Here is a 22,168-nt window from a genome sequence, read left to right as displayed (position 1 = left end):
TCCTGGGTATTTTCAGCAAGTTCAGGAGCATTTTTATTTAATTTACCATCTTAATTCAAGGCTCAGTAGGACAGAGAGCCATTATAAGTGTATATAAATTATTGTTATTGTTAATGAAGTTGTATTTTATGTGGTTAAAATCTCGATGCATGCAATCCTATCTACCACCACCCTGCACTATTTTGAATTCTAAAATGGATCTTTAAATTTGTGCTAACTTAGACCTAACAGTCATTAATTGCTATGTAAATTGTAATGTGTGCACCTTAGAGACTGTGATATCATTTTACATTGCAGTGAACAAGCCAGTGATTGAAGACACTGAAGACATGAAGCGCTTGGACAAGATGAACTCTTTGAATCAGGTACATAATGTATGCTTTCAGAATATGTATCATCGTCATTACCATAACACAATATGCACAGCATGCACCTGTAGCCACCGTTTATTACATTTTCTTTTAAATCAAACATTTGAAAGCATAAATGACAAAATTCACAGTGACTGTTATTATGTGAATGGCTGGACATGGTATTAACATATTTTACATGAAGCCATGATGTGTTATATTACGAGTGAGCTCTGTAAAAATACTGGTATGCCCAGCAAAAATTTATCTTTAATTATTTGTTTATTCCAAACCAGGGATGTAGGTCTAGTGTCAGTGCACATTCTGTTTTCTTCATGTAGCATTTCATCAAACACCCCATTACTACATATACTTGGTTAGATATTTATGATGTCGAAACGCTGCTTGATCCAATAAAGCCATTAACTATACTTGAATGGGTCACATGTGGTTTTTGTACGTGAGACTTGAGGTGTCAGGAGGGAGTTTTGTTACTAAACCTTGGGCCATCATATTGACTCGTTTGAATGGGCCTGGATCTTGGTTGGGGGCATTGCCGTGGTGCTGATGTGCTAAAACAGGAGTAAAAAAAATATATGAATGATTAAAAAAATGTCAGAACCATTTATCTACCAAAATTAAAAACAAATTTAAGCATCCCCTTCTACATTTTTTCCAAGAGTCTGTGTTTCAAATTTACCAAAATTATTCATGGGATCTGATTTGGCTCTGAGTCTTACATATACTTGTTCTTTTACAGGCGAGTACTATTGGTGAGAAGAAGTCATTTGAAGGAGAGAGGAACTTGATTGAAGAGAGAAGTTCGAGTGATGCTCTTAGATTGACTTCTAACACTGAAAGTGCAAGAAACGAAGCAGGCACTGCAAAAGAAAATATCCCACAAGATTTGGATGATCAAAAAAATGATAAGGATATTACTGAATCAGAAAACGCAGCATTCGGTTCACCTACCAAGCAGAAAAGTCGAGGAAAGGAAGACCAAAAGGATGGAGAAGACAACGAGACGTCAGATGACACAATGGGTGGTTTGTCAAGTAAAATTAGTTTGAATTTTGATCATTCGGATCAAGTGCTGTCAAATAAACAAAACCCCCTAAAGCAAACAAATGACTCAGGCGACGAGCCAGGAGATGTAGGGGGAGGTATTACAGATATGGTTCTATCTGCATCAAGTACGAAAGAAATGGTTAAAAGATTACGGCGCTGCACAAAAACTGTGGAAAAGAGAGAACCAACAAGATCAAGTCTAAGGACTTGTAAGAAATTGCATCAAATGACACCTTGCGTATTGGATGAAGAGAAGAAAGAGTCATGCAAGAAACACTTCTGTTTATACTGCAAAATGGCTTTCGCTCAACTTGCAAAGCATTTGGAAAGGAAACATGCGGAGGAAACGGATGTTGCCCATGCAATACACTTTCCAAAAGGCTCCAAAGTCAGACAGACATTGCTTGATCAAATTCGCAATAGAGGAGATTATGAACATAATTGCCAAGTTCTTAAAAGTGGCGAGGGGGAAATTGTGACCAAGAAACAGGTCAAGAAACCCAGCATATCAGTTCGTGACTTCTTACCTTGTCAACATTGTTTTGCATTTTATCGCAAAACTGATTTATGGAGACACGAAAGGTCATGTAAAGCTAGAAAAGGAGACGATAAATCTACTGAGAAAACAAAAAGAACGAGAGGTCACAGTGCTGCCTCCCGGCTGCTTCCAATGTCAGAGTTCTTAACTGGAGGCTGTGAGGAAATCATCCACATCATGCATCAAGATGACATCTCGAGGCATATCAGAAACGACCCGCTTATTTGTAAATATGGCAATGCATTGTCTGTTAAATATGAGCATGACAAGTCTCAGTTTGCTTACATTGCACAAAAAATGAGGGAACTGGGTAGATTTGTGCTTGCTGTAAATGAGCTGGACAGGAGTGTAAAGTACTTGCATGAAATATGTCTGCCATCCCGATTTGAATTAGCTGTTCAAGGGGTCAAAAGGATTAGTGGATTTGACCCCAGTTCCAGTAAGTTTAAAAGCATTTCCCTTGTCACAAAGATTGGATACTCTTTGAAACGAGCTGCAGAAATTGCATTTGGTGAGAGTCGCATGACGGAGGACAGTGAATCAGAAAGCGAAGTGAAAAAATTCATACAACTTCTTGATACAAAATGGAATGAGTGTTTTTCTCGCAAAACACTTGCCTCCTCTCTAAAGCAAGAAGTCAAAAAAGTGGAAGTGGACAAATCAACTGTGACAGAAGACTTGATGAAACTTCACAGGTTTATCACAGAGGAAGGAGACGAAACAAGAAAGGAGCTGAAAGAAAGTCCTAGTTTGTCAACGTGGAAAAAGCTCAGTGAAGCAACTTTAGCTGATGTCTGTCTGTTCAACAGAGGAAGGGTAGGAAATATTGGTAGACTGCTTTTGCAAACTTACATTCAGAGAAAGAGCAAAGGAATATTTGTGCCCTCTGCAGATCAAATAAGGAAAAGCACAAAATTGGAGCTAGAACTTGGTTCCGCTTTGACCAGGTTGGAATTAGAAGGTCAGTATGGAAGGAACATGCTGGTTCTTTTAACAGAACGCATGGTTTTGTCTATTGACTTGCTTGTTGAAAATAGAGAACGAGCGGGTGTGTCAAAAACAAACCCATACCTTTTTGCACGGACTGAAGGTCCATCCTTCATCCGAGCGTTGGATTGTTTCCGACGGGTTGCAATGGAATGTGGAGTTAAAAACCCAGAAGCACTTCTTTCCTCGTCATTAAGAGAGCAAATTGCCAGCTCCTGGCAGTTAATGAGCCTTAATGAATATGAACTGGATCAAGTGGCCAACTTGTTGGGAAAGAGCAGCCAGGAGTGTTACAGACTCTTAAAAAACGCATCCCAGCTAGAAGAAGTGAGCAAACAGCTGCTCAAGATGGATCGAACGCTGCCATCACTTCCAGACAGCAGTGCAAAAGATGGTAAGTACCTTTTTGTTCTATCAAAATATAGCTGATAGCTGCTCTCTGAGTCAATTTACTTTGTTCTTGACCTTTGTACAGGGTGGGCCATTTATATGGATACACCGTAATAACATGGGAATGGTTGGTGATATTAAAGTCCTGTTTGTGGCACATTAGTATATGTGAGGGGGCAAACTCCTCAAGATGGGTGGTGACCATGGTGGCCATTTAGAAGTCGGCCATCTTGGATACAACTTTTGTTTTTTCAATAGGAAGAGGGCCATGTGACTAGGGATGGGTATCGTTTAGGTTTTATCCGATACCGGTGCCAAATCGGTACTTTTGAAACGGTGCCGGTGCTTAAACGGTGCTCGAACCGGTGCTTAAAGAATGGAGAACACAAAATTGGTCCAAAAACCTCTCATGTTCAGCTGTTTGTTTGTTTTTTTGTAAAAAGATAACAATGTTAGCCTTTTCTGCAGCTATGGGGCATATATGGTATCACTCTTGGCTGGAAGCAGTGCTTAAACAATGGAAAAAAAACACAAACTTTGTCCAAAAACCTCTCATGTTCAGCTGTTTCCCACTTTTTCTTTGGTCATTTTAGCCTTTTTGTCCAGGGTGAAGGGAGTATCTGCCATCAAACAAGAGGGCAGCCGCATGTAGCTATGATGATGTTTGCTAGTTCACCTTACATGCATTAATGTAATAACGTGGTTAGCCTACTCAACGTAAATTACACTCGAACAACATTAAGCTACTCACGCAGAGAAGAACGGCTGCTGCTGCATCATCATCCTCATCATTTCTGCTACACTGGTAGGGCTAGGGGCCAGGACTCTATTCTTCGGGTTTTTGGGGGCTGTTGCTCCGGGTCCGATAACTGGCAACCCACCCAACGTGCACAGTGTGAGGTCTCGCAGCAAGCTATCAAATACGGCGCATTTCTCGGCTTTTAAAAAAAACGCTATGCGTCGCCAGGTGTTTCATCGGATTTGAGGTGCTACCTCCTTTGGCAGTATCACAGTATCAGCTTAAAGCACTTGTTGCAGGCTGCTGAGTTTGCATATTTTGCTGTGAAGTACAGCCAGACTTTTGACCGCTTCGCCTTGGACATTTTTAATCTGTAGCTCTGCTCTAACTGAACGTACGTACCTGGCCCCGCCTACTATCCTGGGAAACGTAAAATGATTGGCTAGAAGTGTATCACAGCTCAGGAAAAAAAAGCACCGAAATAAAGCACCGAAATGTGCGCTGCTTTTCGGTCTGGTTACTACCGTTTATGTCAGAACCGGTGCCATCATGGCACCGGACACCGGTACCCATCCCTACATGTGACACATCAAACTTATTGGTAATGTCACAAGAAAAACAATGGTGTGCTTGGTTTATACGTAACTTTATTCTTTCATGAGTTATTTACAAGTTTCTGACCACTTATAAAATGTGTTCAATGTGCTGCCCATTGTGTTGGATTGTCATTGCAACCCTCTTCTCCCACTCTTCACACACTGATAGCAACACCGCAGGAGAAATGCCAGCACAGGCATCCAGTATCTGTAGTTTCAGGTGCTGCACATCTCGTATCTTCACACCATAGACAACTGCCTTCAGATGACCCCAAAGATAAAAGTCTAAGGGGGTCAGATCGGGAGACCTTGGGGGCCATTCAACTGGCCCACGACGACCAATCCCCTTTCCAGGAAACTGTTCATCTAGGAATGCTCGGACCTGGCACCCATAATGTGGTGGTGCACCATCTTGCTGGAACGTGCCAGCTTCAGTGCATAAAGAGGGAAACACATGTAGCAATTTCAAATATCCAGTGTCCTTGAGGTTTCCATTGATGAAGAATGGACCCACTATCGTTGTACCCCATATACCACACCAAACCATCTCTTTTGTTGTTCCAACAGTCTTGGAGGGATCCATCCACTGTGGGTTAGTGTCAGACCAATAGCGGTGGTTTTGTTTGTTAACTTCACCATTCACGAAACTTAGCAAGCAGTTTGCTAACTGTAGCATGGAAGATGGGTGGTCTCGTAGGGTGTCTTGCATTGAAATCTGCTGCAATGACCCGGTTACTGCGTTCACCAGATATCAACACAGTTTCGATCCGCTCCTCACGTGTTAACCTCTTCGACATGTCAATGGCTGTGAACAAAGAGAAACTTGTAAACAACTCATGAAAGAATAAAGTTACGTTGAAACCAAGCACACCATTGTTTTTCTTGTGACATTACCAATACGTTTGATGTGTCACATGGCCCTCTTCCTATTGAAGAAACAAAAGTTGTATCCAAGATGGCCGACTTCTAAATGGCCACCATGGTCACCACCCATCTTGAGGAGTTTGCCCCCTCACATATACTAATGTGCCACAAACAAGACTTTAATATCAGCAACCATTCCCATGTTATTACGGTGTATCCATATAAATGGCCCACCCTGTACTCTATTACAAGGTCTTGATCAGAAAATTTACCAGGTTCAATAAAGCAAAAACAAAAAAATTAAAACTGCATTCTAAATTGGATAAAGATTTTATCTCTTGCGTAGCAGTGATTCTCAATATTTGTCATTTTAGGAACTGCACAGAAGCCTGCTTTAAAAAGAAGACCTTGGAGTGAGAATGAGCAGGCTGCAGTGAAACGTTACTTGAGTGAATTTATCACAAGGATGAAGGTTCCGGGCAAAAAGGAGTGCAATGCTTGCATAGCTGCTGAGCCAGATCTCGGAGGAAGATCTTGGACAGACGTTAAAAACTATGTACACAACACACTACAGACAATGCGTAGGAGAAATAACATACAGAAGTCTGAGGGGAACCTTAATGTTTTGAATCCAAAGAGATCAAAAGCTGGAGTCCAAACCACAAAGACAACTTTGGAAGACACAAGCACTGTGTGTACTATGACAACAGTCGACCCAGATAACTTGAGAGAAAGTTCAAATTGTTGCATGACAATGCCGCCGCCGCCACCAGCAACCAACTTGGGAGATGCATCACCATTCTGCCAAGAGATTACTTCAAGTTACGCATCCTTGTGCTCATCTAGTACAGATATGGTCCATACAAGTCAACCATTGATTTCTACTTTCACACCATTGAATGCTACTGATACGCAAGTTGTTCCTACATTTACTCCACACAACACTACAAATGCCCTAATGCCTCCTCCATACACTTCAGAAAACAGCAGAATTATGCCATTGTCTCCTTCATATACACAGAATGCTACAAACATGCCACCTCCGTCTGTGTATGTACCACAGGACACTACAACGTCACAAATGATTCCTTCGTTTACCTCCCTTAATACTCCAAGTACCTCAATGGTTCCTACATTCACACAGTTAAATACTGTAAGTTCTCCAATGGTCAATCCATTCTCAACACTTAATGATGGAAGTAGGCCTATTATGTCTTCGTTTACACCTCTAAACCATTCAAGTTCACCACCTTACCCCTTAAGCCCATCGAGGGGCCCTGCAGCTGCACAGGTTGTCCCAACAATCCACGGACCCAGTCTTTCTGACAGAAGTCCGGTGGTATCTGAAAATGCGCCTATGTCTTCTGCAGGAAAACAAATCAATCCAGCTGTCAAGCCTCAAAAAAGAAACAAAAGGTTGTGGAGTGAGGAAGAACAGGCAGCAGTGAGGCGACAGCTTGGAGACTTCTCTAAGCTGGTAAAAGTGCCGGGCAAAAAGGACTGCGATGCGTGTTTAGCTGCTGAACCTGCCTTAAGCAGCAGAACATGGAGGGAGGTCAAATATTTTGTACATAATTCTATTCAGTCACTCAAAAGAAGAGGTCATACTGTTGCATCCAAACAAAGTGGAGGACAAGATCCAGAGACTCATAATTCAAACTCTGAGTGGGATGGTCCTGTTTATCTGTCCCTGTAAACGTTATTTGACATGCAGTATAACCACACGTTATCAGCAAGGTCTTAGATGTGAGAGGGACATCACTTTACCTCAATTTGTATAAGGTATAAAAATGAAACTGATGGAAATTAGTGTAACATACCATCGTAGCCACAAGACATTTATAGGCAGCCCTTTTATTCTTCAAATTAAAGACCCCAGAGTATCCCGGATCACGTTCAAGTATAAATTAAGCAATCAATTGCACAAATATACACTAAATGGGTGGAATTAGGGATGTTTGTACTGTAGCTTTGGCTTACAAGAGAATAAGCTTAGAATGCATATACTATCTAACACTGTCAGGTTGTCTCTAGGAAATATTCTAATTGAGTTTTGTGATCGTTTAGCAGACTTGAACCTCATTTTTGCCTGTAATGTTTCACTAGTGAAATCATTTTTGGGTGACAAGTAGTGCCACCCAAATATGCTTTCCCACACTGTAGTTGTAAAAATGATAACACCAAGAGTTGTTTGGAAATCCCACCTCCACTGTGGACAGGGCAGCCCATTTTAGAGCAAAGATGGCCTCTGGGCATTTACAGGGGGATTTTTACTTGTCTTTGACATGTACTTTATGCATCCGTCTTACTGCCTGTATCAATTTTAGTAGCATTTTTTAATGTGTTTTGGTGATTAGAAATCAAAAGCCTACCAGCAACCTTTGCAGTGAAACCGTCCAGCGTGATAGATTTACTTTGCCGTTTACCCAAACAAGCCCAGGTGTACTATATTCCTGCTTTAGCCAGTAGCATATATTGTAGATAGCTTGCAGCAGTAATAATATACCTTCCTTGCTGATAATAGAGAATTAGGAGCTGTGTGTATCTATAGCTGAAATATCAAAAGCACTTTCTTTCTTTAAAGATCCACTTAATACTTATCTATTATTATACTTTGTTATCTTTATCTTTAACAATCTGCCTAAAAGGTGTGTTGTATTTTTGTATACCCATACAGTGACTGTGTATAGCATTTTAGCATTTAATTGTATTTAGTGTACTCTAATTTTAGTTAAAATACACTACATTTGACTCATTTACATTACTTTATAGTATGTTTTTATTTTCTAGATGTTTATAACATTAATATCCAGTTGCCAAGAACAAATTGCCTTATGGCTGGGTTGCTGTCGTTCCCACTGGCTTCCACTTTGTCATAATACCTGCAGAAGCAGCATGCCTAGGTGCTCGTTTTTGCACACCTGTGGCCGTGGAAGTGATTGGAATATTTGGATGGGTAACTGAATACTTTTGGCAATATACTGTATGCATAATTGTCTAGCAGACATTAGACAGAGGATGAGGATGTTCGTTTCTGTTTACGGTTTCTAAGTATATTTCGCATTTCATTTTAAGGAGGAATTTGTGGCTTGGTTAGTTCAGCCCAGAGTGATGGATACAGGTTTGGAGACTGACTAAACAAAGTGATCACATTTTAGTTAAAAAATGAGTGAAGCACTTCCTCACGTTCAGTGTGTTGCTTCTTTCAGACTGGACATTCAACAAGAGTTGTGGTGTTGATGATCTGTTATTTAGGTCAGTCAACTTTGTAGATGCCATAGTCAGGACATTTGCAAAGAAAATGTAATCTTGAGTCATTTTTACCAGTAAATATTCAAAGACTGGACAGCATTGCTGCTTTCATTCACATTTAAAAGCTTTTCTGTTAAGATCAATAGTAGCTGTAGTGAACCTGTTTTTAAGAAACCAGTGTTCGCCCTTTCATACCAAAGCTATTAGTGTTGGACACACATAAGACTGACTGCAATAGATTACACAGCCAGGTTAGATAGCACATTGCCATGTGATTTTCATCACGTCTTTCCTGTGTTGTTGCCGCCTTGTTAAAAAGGGTACATCTGTGTTACAGTGTATACCAGTAGTTACATATACAGCTGTATTTGGAAGATGAATCTGTGAATGGTATTGATGGTAATGATACAAATGATTGTTCAGGCACTACCATTGTTGTTTAATGTTGCAAAACTAATGTTTTTCCCTGCGTAGAAGTTACATTGTTTTTATTGCTGTTGTATAAGCACTTTATGTATTAGTCTTCATGTTGCCTTCAGTTAATACTTCATATCAAAAATCTGCTTGTACAATAAAATGCTTCTTGGCTTAAAATTTTAAAACTGGTGACAAGTGTTAAATGATTTCCCTTGATTTCCCGTTTGTTGGGTGAAGGTTTGCAGCTGTATTGATTTGATAAACCTGACTATTTTATACTCATGCTAACAGTAAAATTATACTTGGTCACATATTTTGATGTTTAAAGTGGCCGTGCAAACATGTTACACATGTTCAATATCTGAAATCGATATGTCAGCAAAGTAACTATTGCTAAACAGCATTAAAATAGCTGAAACTCCAGGAAATCTCAAGGTGCATGCATTTGTCATAAACCACGTAATAAAATGCTGATTTGATGATAAAATTACCAAAAAAAAACAATGTCAGAACAAGTAAGCCTCACAAGCCAGTTACACTTGTACACATTTCAGTGCCTGACTTTAGGTCGTTGTAGATGTGTGTGGTTGTAGCAGCAGACGAACCCAGATATGGGTCAAAAGAATCTATACTCTGTGCAAAAGTAATGGTATAAAAATGCAAAACATTTCATCGCCCAAAGCAGTGCGATGACAAGTCGACGTATTCCTAGAATCTCAAGGCTACTTTGGTAAACAGGCTGTATTAAGTGTTTTCTAAATACATTTTTTATAGTAAATATTGATTATTATTGTTGTCATGCAGATATGTAAATGTAGTATTTTTTTTATTGTTTAGTTTTTTAATATTGAGACTATATAAGTACATTAAAAAAAAATCTATTTCTAACCCATATTTTTGTGAAGATGTTCAAGTAAATATATCACAACGTAATACTATATTAGCTTCAGTTTTGCACAAGGAGGTATTGATATTAAACTTGCAAACTGATAAGCAGGTTATTAATCATCTTCAAAAGCTGCCTGTTGAGCAGTTAGTCTTCTGTAAGTAAAATTGTAAACAATCATATCTATGGTACTTCTCAAGACAGCAAGATAGACATGACCACTGTAACGTCATCCATTGTTTAAGGTGGTCGCGTTAGTCATCAAAAAGAATGCAGGTTTAAGATACAACTGTGTTAGGTTTTGTTTTCAGATTAAGAAAACAAGCCGGTGTTATATACAGTTTGTGGTGTATGGTAAATATCTAACTAAAACTATATTGACTGGCTGCACTGGTTAGTATCTAAATTGGGATTGGTAAGTATTTAGCAGGGATATCACCATAACTTTATTATTATACGAATAATGATTTCATTGTGTTTGCAAATGGGGCATTGTACAAGGAGCTTCTCTTCACAGTGTTGTGTACAAATCATGCCCAGAAAACTGCACATGGTAATTCACTTTTTAGGCATTTCTATACAGTGCAATGGACTCCACTGCAGGTCTGTAAAAAGCTTATTTTACAGCCTTTGTTTTAGTTCTGTGTCTATCTGTTTGTGTGCAGGATGGCAGTTGTATGACCCTCACCATGCTGGCAGCAATAGGGGGGCAGGATGACATCCTCAGGTTACTGATTAAAAAGGGGGTGAGAGTGAATAAACGACAGAAGAACGGCACTACAGCCCTGATGCATGCTGCTGAAAAGGTAACTCTATCTTTTATGTAAGTTAATCCTGCAGCCTTTAACTATACTGTGCATACAATTTTAATTCAAATTCTCAGTGAAAGCCAAACCAGTCAAAGACTCTGAAATAAAGGCATCTGCCTCTTTTGTTTTATCTTGTAAACACTTGATTCTCGTTTGTGTCATCCCAGAATTGTTTGACAACTGTTGCAATCCTACTGGAGGCCGGGGCTTATGTAAATGCTCAGACGCTGAGTGGAGAGACGGCGCTGATGAAGGTAACACTAGACAAACACTAACGGTCACTTTGGTTTTAATTAGTGCAAAATTACAGTTTGCATGCAGATTACAAATGGTGCTGTTTCATAGCAGATCAGTCAGAAATTATATATTTACTTTATAGTCCTTACCTGTGGTGTACCAGTATGAGGTTTCTTTAGAGAAGTTCATTACGTCCTTCCTTTTAGGCATGCAAAAGAGGGAACGCTGATGTTGTGCGCCTCCTGCTGGAGTATGGAGCTGACTGCAACATCCTGTCCAAACACCAGAACACAGCTATGTACTTCGCCCAGCAAAGCAAAAACCTGACGGTGTGTGACTTCATCAAGGACCACATCAGCATGTGAGTGCTAACCACATCATCACATCATAGTTTCATCAGTTTGGTGATGTTTTTGGAGACAGCATAGTGTGAATTAATATTTAAAGAGACAAACATTTACTTTGGTTTCTATCCTTAAAAGGAATGTCAGTAAATTTTGTCCTGCACTGTAGTGGTAAAACCAGTTTTACTACCAAATATATTTGGTTACACAGAACTAATTTATGTTGCAGGCTGTCCAGTGTGGCGGAGGACACCATCCGAGCATACTTTGAGTCTCGTCTGGTGCTGTTGGAGCCCGTCTTCCCTCTGGCCTGCCACAGGCTTTGTGAGGGTCCAGACTTCTCTATGGATTTTACCTTCAAGTCACAGCCTCAACCAGAGGGTAACCCCAAATTTTTACATATTTTTACATTACCTGATATGCAAAAACACCACCTCACTCGAGAGGTGGTGTATTTGCTGTTTTTCTGTTGCCAGACAGATTCATGAATTTTGTTTTTATCATGTCTGGCCACGCTTGGCAAGGATGCTACTCTTTTAGTAGCTTTGTGCTACTGATACATTTTTTACAGACTGCATAAAAGGAGGATAACACTGCAGACATCAGATACTGAGTACTGATGAAAAGGATGAACGCTACTTACATTAGAATTCTTAATTGATTCATATTATGTACGTTTTAATATACCATTGAGGTGATTTGTTTTAAACATTTTGCTGATTTGAAGTCTTTCCAAGAACATAAATCTAAAAGCTAAAAACCTTTAGGCTGTTGACATTAATAAAATGTTTTGTAAATGACATCCCGAGAGAAAATAAAACTGCCTTTGAACTGTGATGTTTTATACATATTTATTTGAAAAGGTAATTTACAAACGCTCAATTTTAGCTACAAAACACAAGAAAATATCCAAAGATGAGGGAACTGCGGACAGGACAGTTTTACACCTGCAACAGCTTAGATTAATAGGTACTTGAGCAGATGCTACCAATGAACATACATATCTAAATAGGTGTTGTCAAGATAAAAAGATTACTCAGATTTGTATGTCTCTTTCAATCTTTAAAGTGAAACTTCCACAGTTCATATTACATGAAGGCAAAAGTAAATTGACCAGGAGTTGGGGAACTTCGGGCCTCAAGGGCCAGTTTCCTGCAGGTTTTAGATGTGTCCTTGATCCAACACAGCTGATTTAAATGGCTAAATTACCTCCTCAACATTTTTTTGAAGTTCTCCAGAGGCCTGGTAACGAACTAATCATTTGATTCAGGTGTGGTGACCCAGGGTGAGATCTAAACCCTGCAGGACACTGGCTCTTGAGGCCTGGAGTTTCCCACCCCTGGCATAGACCATACAATGCAGTCCAGCAGACATTATGAGGTATTATGAAATAAAGATGTAAATTCATATTTGGAACATTTTCTTTCCATTAGTCTGTAAGAAGACTTGTTATGGAAGCAAATTAGCCCAAACTCCCAAAATTGACCAGTGTGTGCAGTTTTTAGCTGCACTGTCTCACCTTAAACTGTAAACTGAACCTGCTATTCGGCTAGTACAAAGTGTAATGATGGATTGTGTTGCTGTGTGACAAGCACTGGTTATAGTGCAGAATGAAATCATTTGAGGTCATGGTCAAAGGCTAAACATCGTACCTCCTGCACATCACTTGTGTCCGGGCCTTCGTATGAGAACGGTCCGAACATTACCCCGACGTTTTCCAGAGTTGATGTGCAAAAATGGCTTCAAATGTCAACGTCATTAGAACGTTATCCCACTAATGTGTTGGCTATAAATTTCTATTCCAATCGAACCTTTCTGTGAAGTTTTATCATCCCTCCTACTTCCAGGTTCAGGTATCCTCCTCTTCATCTTCCACGCCAACTTCCTGAATGAGATCACAGCCAGGCTATGCGGACCTTGCAGTGTGCACGCCGTGGTGCTCAACGATAAGTTCCAGCTGCCCATTTTCCTGGTTGGTTGAAATGATGATTACACAACAGTTGGTTAAAAACAAAATGTGCCAAGTGATTAATGAAAGATAAAATTGAGAAATTTGATAAACTATAAAACAAATCGACAAAAATAAAACTGAAAAACGATTTTAATCCATCGGAATTTTATTATATTAAATCCTCCTTTGATATCATTCAGAGTGGTCGTTTGTCTATTGTTTACCCTCACTCTCTCTCTTTACAGTGTTTTTCACTATTGCTGCTTTGAGCAAATGAACAAGCAGTTCACAGGAGACCATGCAGCCATGTTTAATGTCACTGTGTGGATTCAATGTACTTCACCTCATTAAATCGTTTAAATTTAGGCCACAGTGCTAATTTTTGCTTATTTTTTTCTACTTTTTGCCTTCAACGTTTCAGGATAGTCACTTCATCTACTCTTTCAGCCCGAATCCAGGCGTCAACAAGCTCTTCATTCGCCTTGCAGAGGCGCCAGCAGCCAAGGTGACACACACACACACACACACACACACACAGTGAGACACAAACATATGAAACATCTTAATCAGGCATACAAAGGTCACTGCTTCTAACCAGCCCATTGGGAAATCTGACTAAATGTTTTTGAAACTGAGGAATGCGATTTTATTTTTCATGATTTAAAAGAAGAATAAATAATACCACAAATGGTCATTATTAATGATTTACGTGTAGAACTAGGCATGTCCATTATCTTAAAGGCAACCCAAAGAAATATACAAAGTTGTTTTTTTGTTTTTTTACAGAAACCTTTCAATGCAATCTTTGGTTTTTGGCTGCAACATCAATCTAAGTTTAGCCAGCTACCACAAATAACAAAGCTTCTATGTTTGTGTCAGAGTTGATCTTGTCAAGCATCCAGAATCCTGTAACGTTTGCTCTCACGCTCCGATTTTACCGTTTTTAAAAAGACACTGCATGCAGCTGAGTGGGTTTGTCTTTTTCAGTCATGACAGAAGACACTTCATCCTCAAAGATGATACCTGGGCCTGTCTGTGTGCTACTCTCACTGGCATTCAATCCAAACCCAGTTTGTCCCCAGAACATGTATACATTTTTAAAGTGGGTCATTGATATATAGTTTCATTATAAGTAAGTTAATAAATGAACTGGATGCTCTGGGTTTCATTTGTAGTTGTTACTCTCAGTTCATTTCATTGTTTTCTTCAGTCTGTCCTCAGCTATTGTTGACTTCCATATTGATGATCTATCATATCTGCTACAGAATTTCTTAACGTTGGAAAATCTTTTAGTCTAATATAACACACCTAACCACAGGCCCAACCTATTTTTACTCCTGGTTTATGTATAGACCCCCGACACAGCCCTCTGTCCTAGTGTCTAACCGCCAATGCGTCATTTTTGACACAGTTTTACAGGCACGGCTTTCTTCTCCGAAGCAAACTACACAGACAGCTATCTTTAATGTGCAGCCAGGTTTTCAGATCTCTTCTCTGTTTTTTTTCCTGTATCAGCACCTACATTTTCAATATCGATGACTTGGTTAATTAGTGCAATAGTATCTGCTCATGAGCTCTTGATAATGTGGCTCCCTTATTAACCCCAACTGCCAGTCCTTCCCTTTGAAATGACAATGATATTCCTCCCCATAGCAGAGAGTGTAGAAATGCTGACATAGCCTCGACTACCTTCATAGGAAGGAGTTTCTCTCCACGCTCAACAAAGTTATAAAAGATGTAAGAGCTTCATTAATGAAAACAGGCACAATCTAAGGCTGCATGCCATTGTTAGGGACTGTTTCCTTACTGTTTTATCTTCCTGTGCCCTCACTGTCAGTGGAGAAACGCCTCACTGTAACCTTGCAGTTGCTTTTGATGTGTTTTAGTAGTTTTGGGGCGAAAAAGTAATATCAGACTTTGGAAACGCACACAGTATTTTTCAATAGGATATCCTCACTGCTGGTTTTCATGTTAATAACTCAAATCATCAGCTTTACTTTTTGTATTTGTTCGAGTCAAAAAAAGTAAAACATTTTGCAGCAGAAAACAGGAAACAGTTTGAATTGTTAGTCATCCAATCATAAAGCTGAATTTCTTTTGATAAGTAGAGAGGATCCAAAAGTCGAAGCATCTCAGCAGCGTTTCCGTCTGATCTTCTCTCCTCAGGTCAAGCTCCTCATCTGCGCGTACAGAGTGCAGCTGCAGTGACGCGCTCTCTGATGATGTTAATGTCATACCAAGCTTGGACAACACATCATTCCACATGCAGATTCTGAGCAGCAGCTGAGATACTTTACCAAGCACGTTACCCTCTGAGAAGGAAAAAAAAAGTTGTTGTTGTGAGGTGAAATTTAAAGCTGGCTTCCCGAGATGGAAGTGCACATTCTTGACAACTGAAGTTCAGCGATGAGATCTGACTCCAGACCAGGCCCGAGCGCGGTGAGGGCCAACATATGCAGCATAAATGTGAGGATCTTACAGAGACTTGCGTAACCTTTGAGCAGTCCGTCCTTTGTGGGAGGTGCCATCACTACGCAGTTATCGGCGATCGGAAACTGTTACCGGAGGAGCTTTGAAGACGGACGTCAACCTGTGTCGTGCCTTTCTCCAAGTTCCACCTTCTGTCGGGGTGGATCTGTTAGACATGTGTGTTGATTGTGTCTATTCTGGTGAATTTGAAGAATATGAAGAGGGGATTTTCAATCACTGTTTATTTAGGGGGGGGTTTCATGTTTTTAGCATTTTACTTGGACCAATGGAAATCTTTTTCATGCATGTTGTTTTTGGTAACACATTTCTTTATGGATTTTTCTTCATGTTCTAACTCTACCCTTAAATAATATTAACATTTCTGTTCAGTTCTCTTCCCTTAATAATTAACATCTCTTTATTTGTGCTAAGTCTGTGTTGTTTGTTGGTATTTCACTTTAGTAGAGCGGTGTGAGGTTAAACACGGATTCTGGGGAACAGACACAATACATGCATCCATAAATTTTCCATCCACTGGCCCATTGTCTTGTCTACCACTTGTCATTACACTAGTGTGAGGTTGTTTCAAAGTGTGACTTAGAGAGTTTTTAGTGAATGAAGAAGAGTTTTGCCTTCCATGCACAGAGTTGCTGTTTATATTTCCTGCTCTGTACAGACTATATATAATTATATACATATATGCAGTTATAAGGTGTCATGTGATGACCGCTGATGTTTTTGTTCCTTTTTGAGTTAATTTATTTCGTTTGTACAGGAAAACACTCTGGGCTTAAATGTCTCAAACTGCCCGGCTAGTACATTGAAGAACCCCATATTTACCATCTCTATCACTGCTGTGCTGAGCCTACTTACTGCTCCCTTTCAGTCTCCTCAAGCAACCTTCTTTGTTTTTAATCATCTGATATTAAAGGAGCCCAAACTGGAGGATACCAAATCCAAGTATCTGTTATTGACATTCTTCTGCATAAACACACCTAGCTGCGTGATGTTGCCTACAAACCCAGCTCAGGCTAGCAATATGTCTTTAAATTGCAGCAGTGCTGTTTGATTGGATGTCTCCATGCTGCCTTAATGTTCACTTTTTACATTAGTTTGTAGATCTTTGTGGTTCAAGCTGAGTGACTGAAAGTAAAGAAAATATCCAGATTTACATTTTTTTTTTTTTTTTATTGTGTTTTAATTCAACACATTGCATATACTGTAATGGTGACTCCACTTACTGCTATTATCTCTCATTCCTATAGGTAACTACCAGTTTTGTGGACTAAGTTAACAATGGTACAAAAAGCATTAGTGGTGATGTTGTAGCTACGAGAGAACAAAAGAGATTTGCTGTATTTGCACTGTAACAGGCTTTGTAAGAAAAGAGGGTTGGCATGGTAACATCTTAGTAGTGAAACTTACCTTTAAGTTGCATGTTAACATTCATGGTGGCGCGGTGTTGGTGGTGCGGTTAGTGAAGGTTGTGGGTTTGACAGCCGCCGGGGCGTTCCTGTCTCTCGGATTTTCTCCAGTTGCTCCGGCCTCTTCCCAGAGATATGCATGTTAGGTTAAATGGTGATTCTAAATTTGCTGTAGGTGTGAATGTGAGATGCCTGGTTCTCTCTTTGCCGTGTGAGATACCGGCAACCGCTCGCCTTATGACAGCAGCGATAGGCTCCAGTTCTCCCGGCAATCCTGAACTGGGTAAACGGTTCAGAAAACAGATGTTCACAATCAGCTGCTCATCCCACTGGCTACAGTTTGATCTGCGGTTTTAAAGAAACTTAGGTCTGCTCTGTGTTTCTGTCACTTTATGACCATATACTTGTCAGGTGTAGTGTTTTTTAAATCGCGCTGCATACTTCTGGCTCCTGTGGTGTCACAGCTTTCAGACTCCCTATATTTTTTTTAATAGGCATCCAGATGCTTCAAAAATCAAGCGCAGCCTTACAGCAAGCTGACACTCTGTAATAAGATTTCAAATTTGACTACTTTCGCTTTGCTCAGCGCATGCATGCAGTGCATTTCACCTTACGGCATTAAAAGGGAGCAAATCTGAAACCCTGTCTTAAGACACCTGTAGCCTGTTCTTATCTCAGTACAGCGTGAGGAATCGGTACATGGAGTAGGTGTTTTGGTGTCGGATACCAGAGACGAGCACGATACGAAGGAAGACGTGAAACTGGAATATCTGAAAAGCCAAAGACAGATCTAGCTCAGATATCACCGCTGAGGTTTTCTGTTTTACAATTTCAGCTAAACGGTTTGAAATGCATTCTGATGTTTTGTGTTACTTGATATATTTTTTTCCAGCTTCCCACATTGTGATTGGTTTCCACTTATTGCAAATTGGAGTAAAAAAACAAACAGCCTCCATAAACTCGCTTCTGACGTGTAAAGCATCTCAGTGAAGTCCACCATCACTTAAGTTACATAAGGACAAAATACATGTATTGCTATTACTGTGACTGTGACCACTATGATTGTTTGTGAGTCAGTCAGTGTTAGAGCAGAAGTGTTCACTTTAATGTATTACACATTTGTGGTCAGTTTCAGGAGTGCTAAATTACTTTCACATAACAGATGAAAGGAAGGATTCAGACCATTAAAGATGTTTTAAACTACAGCAGTAATGATTAAACCGCAGAGTTGGTTTTTTTTAGTTGTTTCAGAGCAATGGGAAGCTTGTTTTTAATGATGAGAACTGTCTCCTGATTCTGTATAACAGTTTCTCACCGCCTTGTCGGCACCTTCCTTTACCCGTACAGTCGCTTCACTTTGACTTTGACTTTTTTATTTGGCTCTGAATGTTTGCGCAGATAGATGCACTGTTTGTGTGAAAGAGTTCACTGTTGTTTGTAGAGGTGCTGCTTACCTGAGGCCGTCTCTCTGCCCTAAATAAAATGTGTGCATATATTTGCACACACTGCTGGGTTTCATTCATTATATGGAAAGTTGTTTTTTTTTATTACTATTATTATTCAGTCTGAAAAATAAGGTTGTTGTACATGATAAGTCATCTGCTTAATACATGTTTTTGCCTAGTTTTTGTACAATATTTAGTATAAAAGCTCCTCTATAAAAGATAAGCAATGTTCTCCTGCCTTTCATACTTCTCTTACTTTTCCATGGACTTGCATTATTTGCACTTTTTTTTTTTTTTTTGATTAGTCATCTCAATTATGATTTTTATTCATAAGTATTGAGCAGTTGAAGGTATATGGATGATAGAGGTTTGCCATTGGGAGGTATAAACGCATGCAGCTAATATCAGTGCTGTAAAACTAAAACCTAGCATGATTAAACATTTCTACAAATTGATCTAATTCACACTTGATGACAGTTTGTTTGTTTTAGCTCAAATGTGTGTCATTTTTGGTCAGAGACACCTGGAATCTCCACCAAATTCCTTTTTTTTTTTTTAAATCCAAGATGGCAGTACATTGAAACAGCACCACTCAGAGGACGGATAGAAAAAAATCCCTGAGAGTTTTAAAAGAAGATGCATGAAGCTAAACCTGTCTTGGAAAGGCAGTCTTTAAACAAAAATATTAAAAACAAAAAAAACAAACATCTGTGTGAAGGAAATTTATTTAGCAAGTAAAAGTTACATTTTCATATTCTACTATGCTACATTCAGACAGAAATACTGTACTTTGTATTTTCCACAATTATCTGATAATTTAGTTAGTGGTTACTTTACAGTTACAGATGTAAAAAATAAATAAAATTACATGCTGAAGATGATTTTTAAGGCCGATACCAATACCGATATTTGGTGACTTAAAAATCAAATATTCCAACATACTAGCCAATGTTACTATGATGCCGATTTTTCAGGCAAATTAAACCTAAACCGATTTCCCTAACATTTTTTTTTTTATGTTTCGTTAATTATTTACTAATTTATGATCTGACTGGCTTTGCTCGAATCAGCTAGTTATTGCTTGTGGCATTCCAAACACCTCGCCAATAGGAAAGTTGCAGAGTGCCCTCTGGTGGCCAAACTATGCAACATCAACACATATTTGTTTTAAACAAATAAATAAACAAATAATATGGCTGAAGGGTGTTTTTGCTGTCTCGCTAGACCTTCTACTTTGTCCTGCTACGTATTAATATGATATGCATCATTATGGTTGAGCTGTTGCTCATTTAAATAATGTAGAGTCCTCAACATTTTAATAAATCGAGTAAGATAATTCCAACTAAACAAAATCTAAGAGTATTGTAGTGTAGCAAAGAACAGCTCCCACTTTTAAAGAGACTGAATATTGTAAGATCATTTTATTGGTCATTACGTGTAAATCATTTTAAAGCTTCGCAAGGAAAAATGACAGGTGAAAAGTGTATATTGAACTGCTAATCTGTTTGTCAATACATTTCTGGAATCCCTCTTTGGCACACAGACAGAAGTAGAAGAGAAACTCATCCTTTACCTAAATAATGTGTAAGTAATGCTTACACCAGAATAACTTTCATTGGAAAGCATTACAAGTTTCTCTCCTACTGTTTTGAATGTTACTGAGAATGGGTAAAATCACAACTTCATCATTTATTACTTGTGACATTTCTATATGCATCTCCATAGTAGAAACTATATTTTTCATCCACCTGCTTCCGCTTATCCTTTCCAGGGTTGCAGGAGCCTATCCCAGCTCGCCAGTCTGTCGCAGGGCTAACACATACAGGCAGACAACCATTCGCTCTCACATTCACACCTATGGGCAATTTAGATTAACCAGTTAACCTATTCCCATTAACTGCATGTCTTTGGACTGTGGGAGGAAGCCAGAGTACCTGGGAGGAACCCATGCAAACTCCACGCAGAAAGACCCAGGCCTGATGGTGGAATTGAACTCAGGACTTTCTTGCTGTGCAGCAACAGTGCTAACCACAGTAGCTCAGATGTATTTAAGTTTATATGGTTAAATGCTTTAATGTTCTGGTGGGGATGATAAGATTGGAAAGTTGCTAAACAAAAACAGGCAGCTAATGAAACATCTCACAGAGTAAATGATGGCATGTATAAACAGCATACTAGTCGAGCTGAGTGTTTCAGAGGTCATGATGGCGAGGGCCTCACTGCTCAGTCAGAGAATTCTTGGAAAACTAGGCAAGCTTTCGGGCAGCAGTTTAAAACCAGACTTAATTCAGTTGTAGAAATCACAGCAGGGGCTCAGCAACGCTTGTGAAAAGGATCCTCAGCGACCACAGTTCATCCCAAACCCACAGTGCAATTTGGGGGACAAAAATAACATTTAAACAATGTTACGTTCCCCCCGAAGGGGTCTAGGCATGTGAGTGAGGGGACCAGTAACAAATGAGTCCGGAATCAGAATGAAAAGGAAAACAGACAGAGTTGTTCTGTATTAATAGAACTTTATTACGAAATGGTACAGGTGGATTACAAACGACATTAACATTAACTTAAAGGGCCGGCAACGCCGTCTTACCAACAACGCCAAAGAAACAAAGAAAACACTCGCAGCCACGAAAGGCAGGAAGACTACCAAACAAACACAATAAAAAAAGGAGGCACTTCCCACACTTCCTACCCTACTCCCCACCACGGGGAGACACTCTCAGGGCCCACAAGCCCGTCTGCTCACTGGTCAGAAAGAGGCTGTCTGTCCAAAATCTAGCACAGAAACGCGTAGAGCCACCGAGGGAAAAAGCCACCCTGCTCACAGCTCATCCCCAGTTTAAATAGCCTCAGAGGATGATTGCTGACTGGAGTCAGGTGGCAAACGAGGCTAATCAGCAGCAGCTGTGTCCTGGGGAGAGAGGAGAGTGAGAGAGACAGAGAGGGGTAGGAGTGGCAAGAGGGGTGGAGGCGGGGAGAGTGGGCAAACACCCCACACACTCCCACAGCCTCACAGAACGTAACATTCCCCCCCCCTTACATTGAAGCCCTACCAAAACAACAACAACAACAACACCCTATTGCGAGCTGCGTGAGAGTGCATCAGCCACTATATTGTCAGTACCTTTCTTGTGTATGATCATCAGATTGTAATCCTGGGCCAGGAGTGCCCAGCGCATCAGTCGCTGGTTGTGATTGTACATCCGGTTCAGAAAAACAAGGGGGTTGTGGTCTGTGAACACGGTCACCGGGGAAGCGCTGGAGCCCACATACACTTCAAAGTGCTGCAGAGCTAGAAGCAGAGCTAAGGCTTCCTTCTCTATGGTAGAGTAGTTCAGTTGATGGGGTTTGAACTTTGCAGAGAAATAACAGACCGGATGGCACACACCTTCCTCATCATCC

At 39.9% G+C, this 22,168-nt stretch overlaps 1 protein-coding gene across 2 annotated transcripts in view; it reads left to right on the top strand.

Annotated features, from left to right (window-relative positions):
- The window catches only part of mphosph8 (M-phase phosphoprotein 8), a 28,273-nt gene extending 8,802 nt beyond the window's left edge, over positions 1-19,471 (top strand). Inside the window, exons 8-14 of one of the 2 annotated variants that reach the window (XM_082509387.1) lie at positions 10,753-10,893; positions 11,064-11,150; positions 11,340-11,494; positions 11,707-11,858; positions 13,325-13,449; positions 13,850-13,933; positions 15,595-19,471. In XM_082509387.1, the coding sequence (XP_082365513.1) occupies positions 10,753-10,893; positions 11,064-11,150; positions 11,340-11,494; positions 11,707-11,858; positions 13,325-13,449; positions 13,850-13,933; positions 15,595-15,636 (786 nt within the window). In that variant the 3' untranslated portion in view covers positions 15,637-19,471. Of the gene's footprint in view, positions 1-1,110; positions 3,338-5,906; positions 9,995-10,752; positions 10,894-11,063; positions 11,151-11,339; positions 11,495-11,706; positions 11,859-13,324; positions 13,450-13,849; positions 13,934-15,594 lie in introns of those variants that run through there. The other variant, XM_082509386.1, reaches the window with a different exon arrangement.
- The last annotated feature ends 2,697 nt before the right edge of the window (positions 19,472-22,168 follow it).

This window comes from Aulonocara stuartgranti (assembly GCF_965226115.1).
Source record: "Aulonocara stuartgranti genome assembly, chromosome: 16".
In the NCBI taxonomy this organism is placed as follows: domain Eukaryota; kingdom Metazoa; phylum Chordata; class Actinopteri; order Cichliformes; family Cichlidae; genus Aulonocara; species Aulonocara stuartgranti.
This window is presented reverse-complemented; position numbering and strand designations above follow the sequence as displayed.